Source organism: the organism of the source record quoted next, unplaced genomic scaffold (assembly GCF_019419815.1).
Source record: "Pyrus x bretschneideri cultivar Hongxiangsu unplaced genomic scaffold, Pyrus_bretschneideri_v1 Contig4, whole genome shotgun sequence".
Lineage (NCBI taxonomy): Eukaryota > Viridiplantae > Streptophyta > Magnoliopsida > Rosales > Rosaceae > Pyrus > Pyrus x bretschneideri.
Genome location: NW_025999723.1, coordinates 13,062,510 through 13,085,000, shown reverse-complemented (window position 1 = coordinate 13,085,000; position 22,491 = coordinate 13,062,510). Strand labels below are relative to the sequence as shown.

Sequence of the window (22,491 nt, the reverse complement as noted above, 5' to 3'; positions counted from 1 at the left end):
ACTTTCATCGTTGCATTAAGAATAAAATAACAGTCTACTTCGAAAATATAGTCGTATGTCAACTTAACTCACAAAAAGGTTAGTGTGTGGTGGCTCTACATGGTAATAGTTGATTGGTATTATTTCATCATGGAGCTCCAGAGTCTGAGGAACCGATGTGTCTGATAGAGAGAGGTTCAAGCAGTTTAAGAATGGCATGTTCAGCCACTTAGTACTACGGTCTAGTGGTATTCTTCTTTACTTATAAGTGAGAGGTCTTAAGTTCGATTTTCGCCAAAGGCGAACTTGAACCACATTATTGCTAGCCCATTGTAAGGCTAACCCCACCCCCTCCCCTTTAGTATAGATAATATCGTTTGTTGAAAAAAAAAATGGCATGTTCATATCTTGTGCACATGGCATCGCTCGGAAGTTCATATCTTTTGTCCGTGATTGAACTGTTGCAAATTATACCCTATTCTCATTGGCAGGCAGTGGTTGCCACTCAAGTCCATGATCTACTCTACTCAGCTGAACTTGTAAAATGATTATAGGAAACTATAACATCAATTTTGTTGCATAAGAAGATCCAATAGTTTGAGCATGCACGCTCTATCCATCTGAAAAGTTCTTTAATTTCAGACTTCAGACGAACTTCTCTGTGCTTTGCTTGTGTCTGTGAGCCTTCTAGAACACATCACGTCAATACTTTTCGCTCTCTAGTATTGGTCTCTTTTCTAGCTTCGACTATATAATATGGTGTATTTGCAACTAACGGTTCTCTTTATCTACACAGAGAAAGGTAATTGAATCGCATGGCGCCAGCTCAGTCAAAACTAAATCCAATGGCAATTTCAACTTGTCTCGCATTGTCAAATCAGCGAATCCCATCCTATCTTCTTGAGAGATGAAGGTAAAATGGAAATTTTAAACTCCTCAATATTTACAGCGAATATCCGACCCATGCTGACTCTTTTAACTACGGGTTTCAGGGCAGAGTGTTGAACGACCAAGTTCGCTAACAGTTAATAGCGCAGAGTGGCTTTGTATATATGTAGAATACACGGTTTTGAATACATGTAGCTTGTGAGTGGACCAAACCCAGTTTTGTGTGCAGACCATACTTGTAATTTCGTCATGAAGGAATGTGGAATGATACAGCCAACTCCAATGTTTGTTCCGGAGGCCGTCTTGTATAGTGTTTCGAGGATGTTATCGTTGATTGTGGACTCTATTTCGTTGCAATTGTTGTTTTTCGGTTTTACATAACTGGAATAAAAGTAGGACCTCAAAATGGTGCCAAACAAGGGAAACCTGCTACTGTAAGTAGTTTCCCCGTCTCCGTCTGAAACAATAAACATTATGCAGAAAGTTCATAGCTCTGGTCTTTTTGACGTTGAAGCTTCTCCGGTTAAGTCCGGTCTGAATTTAGATTATAAGCTTGTTTGGAGGTGATTTTAAAATAGCTGAAAACGTTTTTGATGAAAATGTTTTTAAAACCAATTCTTAGTAAATATGCAAATGAATCCTAAAAAAACACCAAAATTGCTTCCTGGAAGAAGCACTAGTGTTTTTATTCATTTTTGCCGTTCTATTTCGTTTTCTGACGAGATGAACGTTAGTGTGGAGACGGAATCGTGAGTTTTAGATATTGCTAGTATGTTTGGGTAGCTGAATTTTCATATTAGGTTCGGGACTGCTTCAGTAACTAGCATTCGTTAACCCAAAATTTAAGTGCTTCTTGAAGTTGCTTTTCCATAAAGCGTTTCTACAATCTACGAACAATTTAGTCTCTCCCTAGAAGTCCATTTATTTTCTTTATCCAATTCGTGTTGCAATAGTGGCATACAACAACCTAAGACCCAGACATATCAGTTTGTCACCCTTATGCTCTTCCTTGTGGCTTTCGGAAATCAAATAAGAATATGAGAAACATAAGGTCATGAAAAATGCATTAATTACACCACCTGCCCTCAACACATCCCATTTCAAAGAAGCAAAATATTAAACACACTCAAGAGGACTCTGAAATCTGAGTACATTGAATATACACAAGTTTCAAGACATCCGAGTGGCCTATCTATACCCGAAACCCATGTCAAGTTCGTGTCCATGCGTCCCTTGAGTGTGTCCGCTAGCAGGAAACTGATGAATCTGTTTCGGGTTTGACCGTAGTTCCATCTCAATAAGCCTTTGGAGCGCCTCTGGATGGTGGTTGCTTCCACCGGCAGCGTCAGGCGCTGAATTAAAAGGAAGTCAGTGTACTTCATGAAATTTCCAACATCACAATATACCATTTATAGTTCAGCCAATGTTTATGAGGGGTAGAAGATTTCGACTTAATGTTGAACTAAATAGAAACGAAAACAAGAAAAAATAATCAAGCAAATTTTGGAAGTTGAAGAAAGTGGAACACCAAAGAGCTACAATTGTTGCCGGCAACTTTGGGAGATTTAATCACTCAGAGTAATTTCTAAGGAAAATACAAGCAAAAGTTGCACAAGCCACTACGTGAACGCATTAAAAACAGAATATCAGGCAAGACACAATGAAATCAACCAAAGGCACCAACAAAAGATGCAACGAGAAGTGCCTTACCAGGCAATGGCATTCCATGACCACCAAAGTTGGGTTTCTGGGGACCAAAGGGGAAACCTTGCATTGGGTTCAATTCTTGCAGAAAAGCCTGACTGACTGGTTGAGCAGGCAGAGTTGCACCCAGATTGGGATAAGGATGCTGGGGTGGAGAACTGGATAATCCTTGTAGCAGGTGAGGCGGAGGAAAGTTGCCTTGCATACGCATCTGTTGCATCATAGGGTGATGGGTGTGAGCATCAAACCCAGATTGCCCAGTGTTAGAATGATGAAAAGGTGGACGAAGCATATTTGCATGAAATTGATGATTTGGAGGCGGATCACTTCGCAAAATGCCTTTTGGCCCCAAAAAACTCATTTGAGAGTTGATGTTGCCAGGATGAGAGTCTAACGGGTGGAACAGGGGACCCACATGATTCAATTGAGGATGATGGAGCTGTTGAGAAGGTGGTTGCAGGTTCTGATATGGATTATCACGTTCTCTCATATCATAAGGACCACGACCACGAAGAAAAGGAGGAACTTCTTGGCTTCCCATGCTTCCTTCATCTTTAAAAGAAGAATTCATAGCTTCCAACTTTTCAACAATGTCAACCTGTGTGTTCGGGGAGGAGAACAATTTGCTTTTCACTTGATTCCCGGAAGACATAAAATTTTGGATGTTCAACGGTTCGCTGGGTGCAATCAAGCCATCCTCCTCAGGAAGTCGAAAATCAGGATGCCCCTCAAAGGCCCCAATCTTAGAACCCAAGTCGGTTCCAACCTGTGATGATGATGAACCTAGTTCAATATGAGGATTATTGAGACCTAGCCACTGCTCTTCGATCATATCTGATTTTGTTTGCTTCCTCCGATTTGCTGTTAAGTCACTAATACTATGACTGGTTGAGTTGGGTCCAATTTGAATTGCAGGAGGAATTAGACTGTTATCTGTCACAGGAAAAGGCACGCTGTGAGGCTGCATAGGATCTACTCTTGCAGATCCAATTGGGGCCCTCTTAACAGAAACTGGCGCTCCAACTGTTTGTAAATCTTTCATAAAAGCAGTTCCAAACAGTATTTCAAGAGTCAGGTTCTTCCCTGCATCAGAAACATTTTCAGAAATTTCATTTTTTGAAATGCGGACTGCAGTGCCAATAGTCGCTCCTTCAGTGTCGTGTAATTTTTCAAAATACATTGTTTCTTGATTATAGGATGGTTCCATATCTTTCAAGCCTGTTCCCTTCTGCAAAAGTGAAAGTAAGTGCTGGGATGCATTATTATCAACATTAGCTTTCAGCTGCTCAGGCTTTCCACCAGCCCCAGGAGGACTCCACTTTTGAACAGGGGGCAGCAAGGTCAGACCATTTTCACTAATTCCAGACAGAATTGATTGTTCAAGGTCTTCACATGTAAGGACTGTCGAAACTGCCTCTGGTTTATTACTTTTGGACAATTGCTCAGAGCTACCAACTGTAGGAGATACATCTGAATTCATAACCCTGTCCGCAGGTTCAGAGTTTTGAGAAGAAAAACTAGGAAACCTGTGATCACGTATCTTCCCCGCAGTAATGCTGGATCCGCCTTTTTCACCACTAACGATCAATGAAAGTAAGTCATTTTGCCTTCCAGATGAGAAATCATCACTGGGTTTCCTTTCTGCAGTAAGATAGAACCAATTAGAACTTAAATGTAATTTCCAGTTCCAAGCATAAACAATTTAAGTTGGAAAGCACTTTAACTCCAAGATATCAACAGCAGCAGACCTTCATGAAACCAACGAGCAAATTTGGAAGAATGGGCAGTGTCAGAGCTTCGTGTCTCATCATCTTTACTATCTTGATGCTATAAAAGCACAAAAGAAATACATGAGATTCATAATTCAAACTAATGACTTTGTTTTTCATTTAAACGAGAAGAAAAACACAAACATTTGAAACATATAAACCATGAATTCCAGTTAAAATTGATTTTAAGGGGAAATATGTAGATGGATGCTTCAGATTAAAGCTGAAGCAAAGAAATTTGTTTTCACACTGACATTGGACCCTATCGGCAGAAGGTCTCAGTATGGTAATAGCATGGCATATGCAGGCACAGATAAAAGAAGCCAAGATAGAGGGGAATCCATTCACTGTATGGCTTTATGGTTATAAAAATTAGAACGAATCAAGACCCTGGGGAACCTAACGGTCCTGAGTAATAATCTTTGCAAGAATTTATCAAAAATCTATATAGTAAAAGAATGACATTGGACACCACAGTTACCTCAGTGATATTAGAGGAGCCAACTCCATTTAATGCTACAGCACTGGTAAAAAGCTTTTCCAGTATTGACGCAGGAGGACCTTGATTGGATTCACCAACAATCTTAGTCCTCATCACCTTTTCAGCATTAAGGTCAATTACTTCACTATTTCTGGAGACTTCTACAGGTTGTGATGTATTAGCTATGTTATAGAGTTGACTCTCAATGCCAATTATCTTATTCAAGGCACCTTGAGGTGGTGACAAATTTTGATTCTTCTCACTCATGCCATCAACTGGGACATCAATACTTGCACTTCCATGTTGTTGCTTGCTCAAGATCATTTGTTCAGTTGATTGTTTCTCCACTTGGTTATCAGAAGTCCCATTTAAAACAGGTTTAGTTTTGGCACGCACGATATTTTCCTCAAGTCCAGAACTCCCAACCTATCAAAAAGAAGGAAAAGATGTATTCCATTAATAGCAGAACGCAATTGATAGAGCATGAGAAATAGGAAGGTTCAAGCTTGGGTTGGCACTACTACATGGTATTTTAGTGGCAGTGTAAACTATCTGTTGCAGAGATAAGAAAAATCAAATCACACAACATTGAAAAATGTTGTAAATATTAACCCGGCATCACATACAAGTGAATGCAAATTTCTTCACATGAAAAACCAGCCTTCCACAATATAACCTCTTAGCACTTCAAGCAAGATTTTTATCATTTTGATTCAATAGATAACATGACCTATATAATACATTAGGAATTCAAACCATTATAATCCTTGAATTCAGCATCTTCATCAACGGTTAGTGAAATGAACTATGGTTACCTCAACTTCACGGGTATCGCTCAAGGATTTTGGTCCAAGATTTCTTTCCAAAACTGTGGTAGCAAAACCTGGGGGTACAAGAGGTCTGGGTGCAGCAGTTTGCAAAAGAAAACTAGATTTTTCAGAATCAGTATTTGCAGCTGGTGGTATGAGAGGCTCCTCTACTTCACTGCTTCTATGTCTCCTCTCATCTTTGGAATCATCCACCAGCGTAGCAAAGTCAAATTCACCTTTATTCTTCTCTGGCTTCAGCTTCTGCTCTTGAAGTGCTTTGTGCTGTTCTTTCCTCATTAATTCAAATGAAGCTGGGAGGAAATCCATCAACTTTCAAACTTGGATTTAACTGAGCAGAAATATACTGACCCAAACTAGATACATATGAAAGACAAATAAAAGATAGAAGAAAAAAAGTAAAAAACATTTCATCAAGTACCCCTTCTCTTTCTTTCCTCTTCTGCTCTTTCCTCACTTGTCAACTCAGATGAACCAAACGTTTCATCATTAAACAAGTCAGTATCCCTCCGTGAGTGAGGTGCTGCCTACAAATTACAGGATACGAGGAAAGAGATAATTGGAATGCTTTAGATTCACATTATACTATTCTTTGAGATAGAGAAAAATATCTTATCAAAAAGGAAACGAAAAATAAACTTATGCTGCTCCATTTTAAAAGTTGCGGATACTTAAATCCACTACTGCAGGCATTAAGCTTCGGATAATTGTTTACAAAACATGTCAACGCCACAAATAAGCACAAGGTATACCTTGTAAGGACGGGGAGGGTGATATGGCTCATTAGTTCTATTCAACTGGTACGGTTCGTTAGATCGAACTTTTGGTGCTGATATCCCTGCAGTAAACCCAGCTGGTCTAGGAAAGGAGCCACTTCCGAGTAGTCCATCATGCTCAGGAACCTGCAATGGCCGCCAAGACTGGTTCCCAAAATGCCTTCCGGAATCTGATAGTGTTACAGTAATTCAACAGGACAGAAAGTACAATACTTCAGAGAGTAATTTATCAAGAGAAACAGTATAGCAGGGTAGAATGTAAGATGATATTGCCACAGAAAGGAACCTGACACAGAACAAGGACAAAAAGTTTTTCAATCAGAAATTAATTTCTTAATAGTTTCAAGCCAGAAAATGAACAATGGTAGGATTTTAACAATCACCACAGGGGCACCAGTCACCAATTCTATATGCTAATCAATGTTTTTAATAGTAGATCCTTCAATCTCCTCACAACAAATATCAGCTTCTCCACAAAGTATTTGTCTCAGATCTAAACTCCAATGGCTCTCCTAAACAGCATAATTTGGACATCCATAAATGAATAATCCAGACATCCGTAAAAGCATAATCTGGACATCCCTCACAATCCCTAAGTACTTTCACATAACCCCGTAAATATATCTTTTCCTCCTGCGAATGTAAAGCATAATCAATCTTAGCCCAGTCCTTTGGAAAATTGAAATGTAATTTGCATTGCTTGGTCAATGATGAGAGGGTAGGTAGAGGTCTGGGTAAAGGCTAAAAAATTCGTAAGTTTCTTCTGTCAAATGACTGCATATTGAAAAGATGTAAAGAAGATGCAAGGCAACAGTCCTGCTTAGCACTTACTTATGGAAGACTACTGAAATCGCTGTAAAGAATGCTGCCAACCTCTACCACAAGGAACTAACAATCATGTGAAACTTTTTTCTGAAACATGCATATTCAGCTACATTTGCAGTTCTACAGAGAAAAGCATATCAACAGATTAACAAAACCGTACCAGAATCCCTATCAGATTGCGAGTCACTATCCCGGTCACTCCGTCCAGTTGAACGACCTTCCCACCTTCCATGGATTGGCCGTGAATAACCAGCTACATCCCCTCTAGTAGGTGGAGATGAACCATACTCGTTTCGCCTGAAACTATAAGCTGACAAACCACTAGTTCTCTGTCGATCTTTGAAAGCATCCTCGAATTCACTGATTTGAAAAGGGAAACACGAAAATATCAGGCCTAACATGGTAGATGAGTAAAACAACCATCTAAATCGGGCATCTAAAGCACAAAACTACCTTCAGAAACAGAAGCTATAGATACAGCAATCAGACCATTCAAAATAGGCATCTAACCTTATTATTGACTGGTCGAACCCACTTGGTAGTTTCTTGCAAGTATCTAATTCACTAAACGACAGTAGGAATTCTCTCCTATATGATATTTTCGACTTCCTGGATCACCGGAGGAAAAAATTTGTTATAGTTCACCAATAGCAAAGCAATGAAATATGCATGAATACATATAAAACAGAAACTACATCTACTAGCAAAATCAAAAATGCCAAAAACAAATCTTTTACTTTTGCATTTCGTGATTCGTTTCAGTAGGCTGATCTGGGAAGTGTGGTTCTTCATTCTCTAAGCTCATTCTGCCAACCGTCGATGCAAATAGTATATCCGAACTAGGACCTAATCAATGTAACCTCTCAACGGTAAAAAATAAAGAAAATAAAAATAAAACCACTCTTCAATTCAATAGTCACTACTCCAAGCTCAGAAGGCAAAGCCCAGAAACCACATCAACATCGAAACCAACACAAGAACTTCCACTAATTGGTACACCGATTCTAACCCGAAAAGTCAACTGGATACAGGAAGTTGCACAATTCAGTGCAAGAAAATCAGTAACCCCAGCTCACCCATCACCTGTTACCATATCCGAAATCGAATTTCGCAACTCCCCAGCAATACAGAACCAGCAAAAACATCTAACCCACTTCCCACTAGACCCTAAAAACAAAGCAAATCCATTCTGTGATCCATCCAGCTCAATCTACAACAAAAAACCCAAAACACCAAATATTTCAAAAACCCACCCCCAATACTCTCCCTAAAAAAATTTGTCCAAAGCACACACATATACATAAACAAATACAAGTATGTCAACCTTTTTCTGCAAATCAAAACTCGAATACCGTGTAAATTTCAACAAAAATTCATCAAAAAATCCTCAAATTTTGGATGAAAGGGCTCCGGAATAAGCATCGAACGGGACGACGAGCCTAGGGTTCCATTCTTTAATATTTTTTAAGATCTTCCAAAAACTAAGGTATTCTTGCACGGAGGAGCTACGGGGATCCAAATGAAAAGAGATGTAGAGCGAGAGATTGACTGGAATTTGGGGGTTTGATCTTCACTGCCTTGTTCTCCTTTCAATCGGTATGTTTAGAGAGAGAGTATTAGTGAGAGGATTTCAGAGCGCGAGAGAGTTGCTTGGAGAGAGAGAGCCAGAGAGAGAGAGGGACAAGACTACCTTCACCTTTCATATCGCTGAAGGAGAAAATAATAGTAGAGAGGTGTTTGCCAATTTAGGTCTTGAATTTGTAATTCGTTCTCAATTTACCAATAAGCCTTTATTTTAATTGAATATTCCTTGAATTTTTATTAATGGCCGATTATCAATTTGATGTTAGATTTCTAAATTTTTCATCCATTTTTTCGTTAAGGTTATCATGTGCCGAGCACATGCTCCACAAATAAGAGTAAAGAGTACACCCAAACCCTTTGCACATTAGTCTTCTTTCACCAGAAACCTTAGGTTGTCTCCAAGGGGTAGTGGGAAACAAAAAAAATCCAAATTCGGCCCAATATCTCTCCAAATGGTGTATTTTAGAGTCAAAATTTTGGGATTTTGGTTTGGAGATGGGAATCTGAGACTGCAACCCACCCATGATGGATAGAGTCATAATTTTAGGATTTTGGGTTTGGGGATAGGAATCTGAGACTGCAACCCACCACTGATGGATAAGAAAAGCAAGCGGCGGCATAGACCCAGCTTGTTGCTATAGCACGTGATGAGGGGGAAAGGCAAACCCTGTGCAAGGCAAAATGATCGTCTACAGGCGAGTGCACCAGTAGCAACCTTTCTACGGATGGGATTGTTGTGCTGTTGGAATCCAATGGCTAGAGTGCATTCCTGGGTTATGATCCAACATGGTGCACCTTACCCCCATCAATTTCCAACGGGTTTTTATTGTGTAGGGCAGATTTTTTTACCCTTGCCCGAACGATCAATTTGGAATGATTTTTTCAACGGTTCTTTTATTTTTAAATCCAATGGCTCAAACCTATGTTAATCAATTTTAGCAGTAAAAAAAAGATCCAACGACTCACATTTAAATCCAAGGTCAAAATAATATTATTAATTAAAGTAAATTTAACCAATCCACCTTTACATTAGTAAAAAAACAACTTAAAGTAAATAAAAACACACCATGACTTGATTCCAAAAACAAAAAAAGCAATCATACATTACATTAGTAGAAGCACTTCGGTGTTACCCATTCATCATCCACTTCATCATTTGATTCAACATCTCCTCGTCATTCCTAGGAGAGTGGTGAGCATCTGCATTTTGAATCTTATTATGCTGATTATATAATCGTATGCCTAAGAGAGTTGTGTCACGCCTGATTCCCAGATATGTTCAGAATCGACACGAGACACTATAATGTTGAGTGTGAGGAAAACGAACAAGATACAAAGGAATACTAAAACTCAAACAAAGAAAAATATGCTAATGGGGTCTCTCCTACAAATATATTTAACAACTGTACAACAAAATGCACATAACCATCGTTAGGGTACCATGCCCATAGGCTAAAAAAAATGATAATCCAAAAGAAATGCAAAGAAAGGTACAAGCGTAACCCAGTCACTTCAAGCACTCTGATCTATGCACTACTACCCAAAAAGCACCTCGTGCCTACTAAACCTTGTCACCTGCATAATCGTCATCTACATCGTGGGAAGGTGCACTGTGCAAAGAAAAATTCATATAAGCTGCGAAGCTCGTGTGCGTGACAATAATTCAACATATGTGATAGCAATAATTCAACGTATGCAACTCTAAGTTTAGAAACATTATTCATACATCATACTTTATAAAATTATAACCAAAACTCGCTAAGTTCCAAAGGAATCACATAGACATCCATCAACTTTTCTAAATTGATTCACAAAGGTCCTTAAATCTCTAGTTCATAAATACGCTGAAAACTAGAGATAGAGTGACACAATTTGGCCAAAGCCTGTAATTCTTAAGATTCCTCGTTCTAGTCTAACTCAAAGGAACCTAACAATTGTAGGGATCTAGTTCCAGACCAACTCAATGGAATTAGGAGATGGGATTCCATACCAACTTAATGGAATCCATAAGATATAGGGTAGACTAACTCAACAAAACCGAATAGGAAGTGGGATTCTCGATCGACTCAATGGAATCTAATAGAATATAGGGTCCTGGACCAACTTAATGAAATTGAATAGGAAGTGGGGTTCTAGACTAACTCAATGGAATCTAAAGGAATATAGGGTTCCAAACCAACTCAACAAAATCGAATCGGAAGTGAGATTCCAAACCAAATCAATGGAATCCAAATGTTACAAGGTTCTAATCCAATGCAATGGAACCAAATAGAATTCTAGGAATCTAGTTCCAGACCAACTCAATGGAACCAAATATAAATAGGATTCTAGACCAACTCAATGGATCCATAAGATACAAGTTCAATGTTACATCTCTCATAACATTGCATTATCAGTGCTATACTAGCCCTCTTGTTTCACTATCATTTCAAATATGCATATCAAAACACATTTCGTAAAATAGATCGATGATTGAATTTAAAAGCAACAATTTAGTAGAAAACACATTTTGTAAATCCATGCCATATCCACTAAGTATCCTAGCATGAGAATTTCATGGGTACTATTATACCACATATATTAAAGTCACTCACCTAGAGTTCGCGCTATAGCACCCTAACACAAGGATAGAAGCGCTCATACACGATCAACGCCTAGAACAAAACACAAGTTTCATCTTAGAACTCGATAAATTATGTAATTCTAGATCATACAAGCCGTAACATTCAAGAATGATTTGGGACATGTTGACCAAAAGTTAACCCTGAACCAAAGTGGCCCTGCTGAGGTCAACAATTCTAATCAATCCAATTTAGAAGATCCGCACATCGGATTTTCAATCCAAGAGTTCCTAAGGGCATAACATTACTTTCACAACAACATATTATAATTTCAATAACGATCCAACAGTTGTATCTTCCCATCTTACAAAGGTCAAGCGGCAATCATTTACAAAACTAAGTTCAAATGATTGAATCTCATCAAATGGACATGAAAATGGATTCAAGGCATCGCAATTAGCTTAGGCAAACAACGTAGGGTCATTTGGCCACGTGCTGCCGCACACTATAGTGGCTGGCCATAACTCCCCGGAATCTAACCAATACCAAAATCGACCCATAATATATCAAATTGAAGCTCGTGAAGAGTTAAGACAATTTCTATACATAAGCCGAAGTTAGAAAATGGCTTAAGGTAATCAAATTTCATTAGGAAGTCGTCGAGGCAGCGTTGAAGGGGAGCAAAAGGTGCAATCGCACAGGGCCCCCAAATTTGAAGGGCCCCCAAATTTTTTGGTATCTTATATTTATATGTAATAATGTGATATATTAAAAAAAATACTTTTATTAGCACTTTAAAATCTTATAGTGCACTTTTATAAGTGTAAATTATTTTTTCTTTCTAAATATAAAAATTTGGAGTGCACAATGAGATATTAGGAGTGCTAATAACAACACCTTAAAAAACTATTTTCTTTTCAATTTTATTAATTATATAATAATGCTATATATTCAAGTGAAACTCTAAAGTTAGAGTTTTTGAAGCTTTTTTTTTTTTTCTTTGATTGCTTAAGATTGAATTGTTTTTTATTATTTGGTGAATGTTATGTTTGTAACTCTTTTTTCTTGTTTAATGACACTTGTAAACTTACAATCAGTGAGTCCTAAATGTTGTTCTTGATTTAAGTTATTATTTTCTAGTACCAATATATTGTCATACTTTGAAAAAAATATATCTTAAAAAGGGGCCCTTTTATAAATTTCGAACAGGGCCCCCGAAATCTCAGAGACGGCTCTATCGTTGGATCGTCAGAAAATTGTGTACCTCGCCATGGACTCGTTGGAGCTTCAACGTCCAATGTGAAGCTTGGGTTTTGTAGTTGGGGACACAATGAGTCAACTGGCGGCGGTGATTAGTGTTGAGGTGAACAGAGATATGAGATCATCGACGTAAAAATTTTGAAAAAAAACCTGAGCGTTGCTTCGCCGTGACAAGTGGTCAACCAAAAAGATTCTTGGGTGAAAAAGATGTTAGGGCAATGCTGAGTCTAATTCGTGGTGGTGGGTAAGTTCGTCGTCGTCGAAATTCACTGGAATCGACATTGGAAAATTTGCCCAGAAAACGAGTCAAAGTTGCGAGTCAAGGAAGGTATTTGGGTCAACTCACGAGCCAGCTTAAGGGTCAAAGTTTCAAAAACTGGCAAGGCTGCTCCAATTTTGATGGAGTCTTCTATATATAGAAGTCCAAATGAAGAAAATGCTTTTGCCTTTGCTTGCTTATATTTCCTTCGTTCAAAATATGTTTCATGAATGGTTTTCGCGTACGCGTTCATGGGATCGAGTTTTAGTATGGTCTCGAAAGGGCTATGAATTTTTAATGGTTGGTGAAGAAAAGTCGAACTTAAATCACTAGTCAGAACCTCTAAAATTCACGAATATAAAAATAAAATCGGGAAAATACGAATTACAGAAATCAAATAGTGAAATCTGGGGACGAAATTTCACAAGTTAAAGTACGACATACATGAAAACCCAAAATATAAATAAAAAAGATACTTTTTTTTGTGTGTTTTGTTATTTTACCATTTCTTAAACCAATCCAATGGTTGGGTTAAAACTCAACATTTGAGTTTTAAAAACCCCAAAATTTCTCCAGTCATTAGGCTAAAATGAACTTTGGGTTAAAACTTATTTTTGGGCCCAATTTAGCCATAGAAAATGAGGCAAGTTGGACCGTTGAATCAACCAACGATCCAATTTCAAATTATTTTTCTTATAAAAAATCAAATTTATAAATACATTAAATCCAACATCAAAAATAATTAAATTTTTTTATTTAAATCAAAATTCACCCAAAAACTCTATAAATACCTATGTATTTGTTCAAACATCTACAAAAATTCACTTTTGACATACAATTTTTCGTTTTTTTTTTTTCCTTCTATCCACCCATGTATTTGTGTTTAAGAATGGGGGTAGGTTGTGTGGTTTTCAATGTTCTTTCATGTGGTGCATATGTGTCAGAATGAGGTAAGTTTAGTGATTTTTCATTATTTATCAGAATTTAAATATTTTAGGTTATAGGTTGTTGAGCGGTTGGAAGGTTGCAACGAGTAGAGTCAGTTTGGGGGACTGAAGGGTGCACTGGGCACGTAGCTTATTGAATCCAATTGCGACACAGATGAGAATGCATGCTATGAAAGATTGAGCCGAGTCTGATACATCAAATGTCTAGTCAATATCCTTCTATAAGTCCACAATCACTACACGAGATGAACCTTGGTTTGGTGAATCTAAGTTGACCTTAGATGTAATAAGGACTACCATTACTGTGCACGATTGTATACTAAGGTACTCCCTATCGTTAAGCTACATAAATTTTATTTTTAAAAATGTCACTGAAAATAAAACTAAAATAAATCATCTTTTAATAATCTCGAGCTAAAATTTTAAGTCAAAATCGTTAGAGGAAAAGAGCTGTTTCTGAAATAGAACTTAAATTTTATGGGCTAAAAGTTTAAGTTTTAACTCCAACCGTTGAAGTTGGCCTTATGGTAAAAGTAGTAGGATCTTCCCCAATTTTTACTTATTTATGCTAAAAAATTCAAGCAACACAATTGTGTTGGGGTTGGTTTGAGATTGTGGTGCTTCTAGAAAAAGTAGTTTATTAAAAAATTTTGAAACATTAAATATGTTTGGTAAAACAAAAAAAAAGTGTTTTTTTTTAAATGCTATTAATGAAAGTAGAAAAACATAAAAAAAGCAGAAACTACCATGCTTCTAAAAAAAAATGTTTTTTTCTTCCTCAAAAATGTTTTTTTTTTCCTCAAAAATGCTTTTTTTTTTCAAAGCATAACGAACAATGCCCATTTAATGAAATTTTCAAACGACAAGTATGCCCAGTATATTGGAAAAAATTACAATCTTTGTCGTTACATTATTCTTTTTGACAATTATTACATCATATCCAATATCATATCATTTTTAGTCGTTTAACATATTCACAACCATCCGACCAAAAAGAAAACATATAACAACATTTTTATATAAAAATTTATCAAACACTTAACACTTTTTACAAAAAATTCAACAACTTTATTTTAAATTTGTTTATTCTCACAATACAACAAAATCAATTTTTTAAAGAAACATACCAATGCCAAACTAGCTCTTACTCTTGGTTAGACAGATAATGCGTCATTTTCTCCTAAAGCGCGTTACCTTATCCTATTTCATTCACAGAGAGCTATGTCCAACAATTACCCCCATTATTAGCCAAATTTACAAAAAAAAACCTCAACCTTCTCTCACAGCCATTATCGTAAATAAGTTCAAATACGAGCCCCTTCCACCAACTCCCTCCCTAAACCCCTTCCCCCTCAGCTCAAAAAACAAACGGATACCGGAAAATTTAGACACAACAATGGCCTGCCCTTCGCTCTTCCGCTCTGCCACGTCGTCGTTTCACGGCCAATTCCCAGTTGCGGTTTCACCTCCGCCTTTTCGACAGTCGCACGGAAAACCGAGGACTGTGGTGGTGCCCGTTAAGGCCGCGGAGGTGGTGCTGGTGGAGAAGTCCGAGGCAGAGAAGGTCAGCCGGCTCAAAACCGCTTACCTCGAAAGAATCATCCCTAATCTCAAAGAAGAATTCTCCTACACCAACATCCACCAGGTCAAAAAAAACCCGCAATTTTATTTCTAAATAATTTTTTTGTTTATTAATTTTGCTAATTTTTATTTTTCTGGGCATTGTTTTGTGATAATGAAATGGGGTTTGCTTGTTTTGGTGGGAAAATGAATTAATACCTCTAATTTTAGCAGCACTTGATTCGTTTTGGGTAAGCAATCAAACTTTGGATTTAGCTGCAGTGAATTTCCTTTTACTGAAATTAACTTTGAGAGCAGACAGTGACAATGTGGTTCAATTTTGGTGTTATGATACAATTTTCTCAATCATAAAGACTTAATTTTTTGTGTTAATACCTTCTGAAAGTGGAGAATTTCGTGTTGAATTTGATAATTCAACCCCCATTGCATTGTTCCCTGAAGATTTGTATTATCTATACTGGTCAATTGGGTTGGGTGTAAGATACATTCTTCTTTGCCTTGTCCGGAGATTTCCGGGATGCATTATCCTTGTAAGCAATGGAAATACTATTTTGTTGATATTCTTGTCCATTTTGCTTTCGGTAGTTTTGCTATTCCGCCATGTGGTTCAGCAGTTTAATGGAGTGTTATCTTGCTTTTGTTTCTGCACCTGGGAACTTGGGTAGGTTCCAAAGATTGAGAAGATTGTGGTGAACTGCGGTATTGGAGATGCTCAACAGAATGCTAAGGGATTGGAAGCGGCAATGAATGACTTAGCACTCATTACAGGGCAGAGACCCATCAAGACACGAGCAAAGGTTTCCCTTGCTACCTTCAAGATCAGGGAAGGCCAGCCACTTGGGATTGCTGTCACACTCAGAGGAAATGTGAGTTTGCTTTTCACCCCTAAAAGTGAATCTTATCTTCTGCATAGATACTAACAAGACTGTTTCTTTTTATTGCTCTTGAGCATGTCTATTGTATACTCTTCATGTTTCTTATCATCTCCATTTCAATACTTAAAATGTTCATTAATCACCATTTAAGATAACACTTCAAATTATGCGGCGCCTTTCTGGAAGTTCTGTAGGTTATATGATGGTGACACAATGGTCATATCTTTTTTTCCTTCTTAGTTTGGTATCATATCAATAATGCTCAATAACAATTTAGTGCGTAAAACGTATCATTAATGATGTGGTAGATTGGTCTATAAGGTCTGATCATAGGCAAAGAGTGCCTTTATTTACAGTGGAATTATATCCTGATGAGGTAGTATGATCAATAAGGATGTGCTGGTATAGTTGTTAGACTGCAGTCGTGGTGGCAAGTTGGCAACGGCGACCAAATTTGTAAGTTGTTTGGTAAATTGATGTTCGATGGTGAGGGTGGTTAGTGGTTTCTGCAAGAGCAGCCATGATTTGTGTGCTGAGTCAATTTTGGTGTTTGTAGCAACTCTGCATCGGTGATGGTGAGGATGAGAAATAATAAGTTGTTGCAACAGAAAGAAATAGTTTGATGAGAAGCAAAATTCTTTCCTCTTACAAAATGGTACTCAAGAACTGTTATGTGGGCGAATCTTTTCTTCTTCCGTCCGCTCAAAACATTTAATATTGCATTGTTAGTATTGATTGAAGACGCATGCACCATAATGTCTTATCTGTCCTCGAAAAATTCTGAGCCAGTATTTCCTATGCCAATAGTTTTGAAAATACGTCTGTTTCTCTGATACATCCCAAATGCATCCAATCTCATGCACTACGCTTACTGTTCGATTTTGTAGGTGATGTACGCATTCCTTGATCGTCTCATTAACTTGGGTCTTCCTAGGACAAGGGATTTCCAAGGTCTAAACCCGAATAGTTTTGATGGAAACGGAAATTATGCCCTTGGGGTTAAGGAACAGAGTGTGTTCCCAGAGATCCGCTTTGATCTTGGCAAGGGCAGGGGAATGGATGTGTGCATCAGAACAACTGCCAAAACAGATAAAGAAGCTCAGACGCTTTTGGCTCAGATGGGAATGCCGTTCAGAGAGACCGGCCCTGCATCAGCGGTGCGCAAGAAGAAGCTCAAGTCTCACCATTTCAGTTCGAAGGGTGGAAGAGGACGACGGTGAAAGTTTGGAGGTTGGAGAGGATGACATTTTGATGCTGTTTTGTAATTTTGCCAAGTTAAAACCACCAACCGTTTTACTGTATGTTCAATGAAAATGATCTTAGTTCTTCTTGTGTAAATTATGCAGCTGTAAATCACTAGTCGCTCATTGATTAAAACGAACTAATTGTTTGATAATTTGTTTTAATAAGGATGAATAAAATTAATGGTGAAAAGTATAATTCATGTCGCTATCGATTTATACAATAATTGTGATCAAAGATTCCAAGTTTAACGTATCACTAAATCCTAATCAAATATATGGATCAAGAAATAAACAGAAGGTGTCGTCTACCAACAAATTAGATAATGACGTTGATTCCCATCAGAATGATTTTGTGTTTAGTATTATAAATTCTTATTATTTTGCCAACCCAGCGATTATTTTACTTTAATAGTCCGACAACTAATAATGTTAATGGGAATCACTTAAAAAACTAGATAAGGCTCGGTTAAGTTTTGAATAGTGGTATAAGAGTTTGGTCTGTCGAGTCAGTACTATGGACTCATTGATATTCTGTTTTTACTTGTAAATGTAGGATCTTATATTAAGCCTGATTTGGTACTGACGTGATTCTGAAAAAAGCTGGTATAAAAAAAAGCAGGGAGTTATTTTTTGTGTTTAGTAAATATTCAGCTTCAGCTTTTTTTTCATAGTTTTGGGTGAAAAAAAGCCAAGAACAAGAAACTGCAAAACCAAACTTTAAAAGACCGATTTTTTTTTACATATGTTTTACATAAAAGTTTACCAAACATTATAATACTGTTTTTTTTCTTTTCAAAAATACTTTTACAAAAAAATTTAACAAACACTCCGTTACTTTATTTCACAGCTGTTTATCATCACAGCAATACCAAACCAGGCATTAGTGAGGTGAGAAATCTGATTAACCAGTTAAAACCCTGATTTCCTCTGCAAAGTTAGGCAAATCGGATAACCGACAGAACCAAAACCGAAGCTTAAAAAAGAAAAGATATGGGCATTAATCTGATAGCATTCGGAGGCGGTGGTGGAATAGCAGTAGGAGGAGTGAGATTTTCAATGGCGACATCATGGGCTGTGAGAGCCGAGCTCCCCAAAGCTCCTGATCTGTGCGCTGACCGCTCCATTCTGCGAAATGGGTCTTCCTCCTCTCGCCGCCGCGACCTCGTTTTCGTCGTCAATCCCAGCGGTCTCTCTCTCTCTCTCTCTCTCTCTCTGTTTCTGTGTTTTTGTAAGTTTAGTGGGTGTGTTTTTATGATTATTGTGGGTTATTGAAATGGGAAATTGGAGCAGGTGCGAATGGGAGGACAGGGACGGAGTGGAAGAAACTGCTTCCGTATCTAAGGTCTCGCCTTGGCGCTGATTGCAATGTGAGTTTCTTACCCAATTTTCCTCTCTTTGGTTTTTTACCCAATTATCCAATTTTGGTTTCACAATTCGTTAGAGGTTGGAGATTGAAACCCACTAATTTATGTTAATTTTGGTTGTACTTGCGTTGCTTGTATTAATCTTTTGGATTAATTAATCTTGCTTGGCAAGACAATTGGAAATCCTACGTTATCTTAGATCATATGTTTTTTTTGGTTGAAATCTTAGATCATATGTATATCCATGAAATTCATGCTCTTTTGTAAAGCAATATACCATGTTATTGTTTTCACTGTTATACCTGGGAATCGTTTTCAGTGTTTGTCTCAAGTGCTCTGCGGTTTGGAATTTCTTTGCTTTTTGTTTCAATTTTTAGGTCTTGCTGTAAACCGCAAGTTTTAACCAATCACTTCAGCAATTAGTATTCACCACGCTTGTGTAAATTTGTAAAAATGTAGAACCATTGAATTAAAGGCTTGCAGTGGATTTGGTGATCTCCTCTCTGTCTGTCTTCCCTACGCTTGTGTAAATTTGTAAAAATGTAGAACCATTGAATTGAAGGCTTGCATGGATTTGGTGATCTCCTCTCTGTCTGTCTTCCCCACGCTTGTGTATGCAATTGAACAGATCACTCTTATCCAATTATTTATTTGAAGTCCGTGTTGTATCTGTTTTATTTCCCCATTGAAACACACATGTTGAACTTGTCTAATTTTACTTTCTCTTCTTATCGGCAGATATGTGAATCTTTGACATCAGGTCCTTCTCATGCGATTGACATAACAAGAGAGGTGGGATTTTGTACTGTCATTATTTGAACTTGACATAAATCTAGTTTCCTTAGGGAAGATTGGTTTAAAATGGTTTCTTATGGTATGCAGGCTATACGGGAAGGAGCTGATGCTGTAATTGTGGTGGGAGGAGATGGAACTCTGCATGAGGTAAATTTCATCGCACAATCGTGTCGATTCCCCTCACCTCCGCGGCCCCCCCACCCCCCCCCCCCCCCAACCCAAAAAAAAAAAAACAGAAACATGGGTTGGGTCTTCATATTATGCAATTGACTATTGTTTTTTTTATTGTTTATGATCTTTATGATGAGTCATTTTGGTTTGCTCACGTGACCAAATCTTTTGTCATCAGACAAAGGCTTCAATGAACCCTTGTTTTAAAGAATTTCTAAGCGAATGCTTGGTATTAATAACCGTCAGTATTGAGCAGTGTTACTGATCTAAAAGTATCTGATAAATATTCTCACTCGTCGACGTTGGCTTGTGATAAGCAGGTTGTTAATGGATTCTTTTGGGCAGGAAAACCTGTTACTAATTATGATAGGGATGCCACCCGTTCAACTGCACTCGGTGTAAGTGATTACTACGAGAATCCAGTAATTTCAATTTCCAACTGTTTATTGTGTATGTAAAGGAAACTTCAGTTATTGCATCGGTGACATGTTCAGTTGATCCCTTTACTGCCTGGTTTGGACTTTGGATGTTTTGGATTTCTGAAGGGAAGATGTAATTTATTTTTTGCATTCCACAGCTCATTCCTTTGGGGACAGGGTCAGATTTTGCCAGATCATTTGGCTGGTTAGTTCATGCGTTTCAATCAGTTATCATTTTCTCCGAGTTTTTTTGTATACTTCTTTTAGATTGTTGAGTGTCTGTTATTTATCAGGAAAAATGATCCTTGTGAAGCCATTGACCGCATTGCCAAAGGTTCTCTCTCTCTCTCTCTCTCTCTCTCTCTCTTGATTTCTTAGGCTTTTTTTTTGTTCTACTCTTTTTGTATTTGCATTTACTTTGTCATTTATATTTCTAATCGTACTCTGCAGGGCAGAGATCATGGATAGATGTTGGTGTTATTAGTGGAGAAGATGGAGAACCTCATTACTTTGTTAATGTTGCTGACATTCATTTGTAAGTTTAACTTAGAAATTTTGTCAATTTAGCTTCAACAAAGGCACATTCTGATCTTAGAAAGTTGTATGGCCAATTTTTTGGGGATATGATGCAGGAGTGCAAAAGCAGGATACCATGCTTCTAGTTTCAAGAGATTTGGAAACTTATGCTACGTTATTGGTTCTTTAAAAGCCTTTGTTGGGCACCGTAATCAGGACCTTAAAATCAAGGTCAATATTTGTAAGATTGACCACTAACAGCCTGTATGTCACATGCATGCTATTTTCCCTCTTGTACCATTGCTTTTGCTTAATAAGAATGTTTTTAGTTTAGGTCAATGAAGGGGAGTGGGAAGTGTACTCTCAAGTAACAGCCCTTTGTGTTGGAAACGCAAAATACTTTGGTGGTGGTATGAAAATTACACCAAATGCTGACCCTCGCAGTGGCAGTTTTGAGGTGGATTTGTTTTTCTGCACATAACCTTCCTAATTATTTGCAATAATTTTTTTTCTTAAAAACGAAACATTATAATTGCAGTGTCTTTGCCAGTACATTTGATCTTTTTTTATAAACTTTCTTCGCAGGTTGTGATTCTTCAGGACTTCAAGTGGTATGACTTTATTCTGAAGCTACATAAGCTCTACAATGGGACACATCTAACAGTGAAAAATGTATCGTCAAGAAGGTATGTCTTACCAGGTGGAGTTGCGTTACACAAACAGACGTGCATACCTATTTCTCCTTTGTTTCTTTATTTGTAACCAACTGCACTCATCACATCAGTATGCATAACATCACGATTCAAATGATTTGAATTGGTTGCCCGAGAGTTAATTCATCCGCAGCCATTACATGTAGCGATTGGTCCTTGGATCTCATTTATGTATTTTCGTTCTTTTTGCAGTGTGCATTCTATTGAGGTGGAAGACATTTCAGGCAGTGGCAACATTTATGTTCAATCTGATGGCGAACATTTAGGATTCCTGCCAAGGAAGTTCCGTATATTACCTTCTGCAGTCGAGATGATATGCTGAAACGAACCATGGAACTTGTACTTGGCACCTTATCAAAGAAATTGACAAGTCTGCAGAGAGCGCGAAGCATGAGTATTACTCCTCGAATGAAAATGAAGCGGAAAGTTTTTACTCATCGAATAATTAATCAGACGGAGAGACAGCGTTTGTTTATAAATACAAGCAACTAACATAACTGAAACTCAAATTGTAATTAACTTCTAGTCTTGTGGTCTTGTCAAACCGGAGCAGCTGCATCTTGCTGGTGTTTTGTATGTTAGACTACACTCTCTTTTGCTCCATTCTCGAGTAATGTCCATTTCCGGCTTTGATAGTTTCTCCGTATGTCTCGACTCCTCCCTTAATTTGAAGTAAGAGGATTTTTGGCACTATTTGTTTGCATCAACTTCGATTGAGAGGATTTTTGACATCCTTTGATTGCATCAACTTCGATTGATTAATTGTAACAGAACAAAGGTAGCCTCAAAGGAGACTAAAAACTTAGTGCATCAATGTACATTTACCTTTGTGCTCATGTCTCTCGTCACGTGATGTGTGAAGCAAGGTGGGAGATAGGCACGAAGGGTTGTATGCCTTGTTGCACCCAAAGCTCTCGGTGAGGAAATCCGGCTGTAGTAAACTTTGGAGTGAT

The 22,491-nt window shown here is 37.8% G+C and overlaps 5 protein-coding genes across 6 annotated transcripts in view; 3 read left to right on the top strand and 2 right to left on the bottom strand.

Annotated features, from left to right (window-relative positions):
* LOC103956310 (protein REVEILLE 3) overlaps nt 1-1,224 on the top strand; it is an 8,297-nt gene extending 7,073 nt beyond the window's left edge. For both annotated transcript variants that reach the window (XM_009368283.3, XM_009368281.3), the window contains exons 8-9: nt 776-892; nt 972-1,224. In XM_009368283.3, the coding sequence (XP_009366558.2) occupies nt 776-883 (108 nt within the window). In that variant the 3' untranslated portion in view covers nt 884-892; nt 972-1,224. The remainder of the gene's footprint in view (nt 1-775; nt 893-971) is intronic.
* Nucleotides 1,225-1,879: 655 nt separating this feature from the next.
* On the bottom strand, nt 1,880-3,013 carry LOC125468689. The gene is made up of 2 exons (XM_048564893.1): nt 2,578-3,013; nt 1,880-2,219 (listed from the first exon to the last, which is right to left on the bottom strand). The coding sequence occupies exons 1-2, from the start codon at nt 2,930-2,932 to the stop codon at nt 2,056-2,058; spliced, it is 519 nt and encodes a 172-aa protein (XP_048420850.1). The 5' UTR covers nt 2,933-3,013; the 3' UTR covers nt 1,880-2,055.
* Nucleotides 3,014-3,057: 44 nt separating this feature from the next.
* On the bottom strand, nt 3,058-10,423 carry LOC103956309. The gene is made up of 12 exons (XM_048565288.1): nt 10,409-10,423; nt 8,562-8,579; nt 8,326-8,459; nt 7,760-7,858; nt 7,410-7,609; nt 6,401-6,594; nt 6,070-6,175; nt 5,637-5,941; nt 4,822-5,247; nt 4,320-4,398; nt 3,170-4,212; nt 3,058-3,123 (listed from the first exon to the last, which is right to left on the bottom strand). The coding sequence occupies exons 1-12, from the start codon at nt 10,421-10,423 to the stop codon at nt 3,058-3,060; spliced, it is 2,685 nt and encodes an 894-aa protein (XP_048421245.1).
* Nucleotides 10,424-15,207: 4,784 nt separating this feature from the next.
* Nucleotides 15,208-17,654, top strand: LOC103956337 (50S ribosomal protein L5, chloroplastic-like). Its single transcript, XM_048564963.1, has 3 exons — nt 15,208-15,505; nt 16,107-16,307; nt 17,204-17,654. The coding sequence occupies exons 1-3, from the start codon at nt 15,257-15,259 to the stop codon at nt 17,534-17,536; spliced, it is 783 nt and encodes a 260-aa protein (XP_048420920.1). The 5' UTR covers nt 15,208-15,256; the 3' UTR covers nt 17,537-17,654.
* Nucleotides 17,655-18,494: 840 nt separating this feature from the next.
* Nucleotides 18,495-22,231, top strand: LOC103956308 (sphingoid long-chain bases kinase 2, mitochondrial). Its single transcript, XM_009368278.3, has 12 exons — nt 18,495-18,746; nt 18,851-18,927; nt 19,663-19,716; nt 19,807-19,866; nt 20,211-20,288; nt 20,468-20,514; nt 20,603-20,643; nt 20,760-20,844; nt 20,942-21,056; nt 21,160-21,282; nt 21,411-21,511; nt 21,731-22,231. Exons 1-12 carry the CDS (start codon nt 18,551-18,553, stop codon nt 21,858-21,860), a joined length of 1,107 nt encoding a protein of 368 aa, XP_009366553.2. The 5' UTR covers nt 18,495-18,550; the 3' UTR covers nt 21,861-22,231.
* The last annotated feature ends 260 nt before the right edge of the window (nt 22,232-22,491 follow it).

What these genes read in the sequence shown, in the direction of transcription:
- LOC103956309 (XM_048565288.1), bottom strand. An exon ending in AGAGGAAAGAAAGAGAAGGG is followed by an intron (nt 5,942 to 6,069) that starts GTACTTGATGAA and finishes ATTTCCTCCCAG; the next exon opens with CTTCATTTGAATTAATGAGG. An exon ending in TCTCCTCCCCGAACACACAG is followed by an intron (nt 3,124 to 3,169) that starts GTTGACATTGTT and finishes CTTCTTTTAAAG; the next exon opens with ATGAAGGAAGCATGGGAAGC.
- LOC103956308 (XM_009368278.3), top strand. Translation starts at nt 18,551, where the DNA reads ATGGGCATTAATCTGATAGCATTCGGAGGCGGTGGTGGAATAGCAGTA. An exon ending in TTTCGTCGTCAATCCCAGCG is followed by an intron (nt 18,747 to 18,850) that starts GTCTCTCTCTCT and finishes AAATTGGAGCAG; the next exon opens with GTGCGAATGGGAGGACAGGG. An exon ending in GCCTTGGCGCTGATTGCAAT is followed by an intron (nt 18,928 to 19,662) that starts GTGAGTTTCTTA and finishes TCTTATCGGCAG; the next exon opens with ATATGTGAATCTTTGACATC.
- LOC103956337 (XM_048564963.1), top strand. Translation starts at nt 15,257, where the DNA reads ATGGCCTGCCCTTCGCTCTTCCGCTCTGCCACGTCGTCGTTTCACGGC. An exon ending in CCTACACCAACATCCACCAG is followed by an intron (nt 15,506 to 16,106) that starts GTCAAAAAAAAC and finishes GAACTTGGGTAG; the next exon opens with GTTCCAAAGATTGAGAAGAT. An exon ending in CTGTCACACTCAGAGGAAAT is followed by an intron (nt 16,308 to 17,203) that starts GTGAGTTTGCTT and finishes TCGATTTTGTAG; the next exon opens with GTGATGTACGCATTCCTTGA.
- LOC125468689 (XM_048564893.1), bottom strand. Translation starts at nt 2,932, where the DNA reads ATGAGTTTTTTGGGGCCAAAAGGCATTTTGCGAAGTGATCCGCCTCCA. An exon ending in TCATGGAATGCCATTGCCTG is followed by an intron (nt 2,220 to 2,577) that starts GTAAGGCACTTC and finishes CTTTTAATTCAG; the next exon opens with CGCCTGACGCTGCCGGTGGA.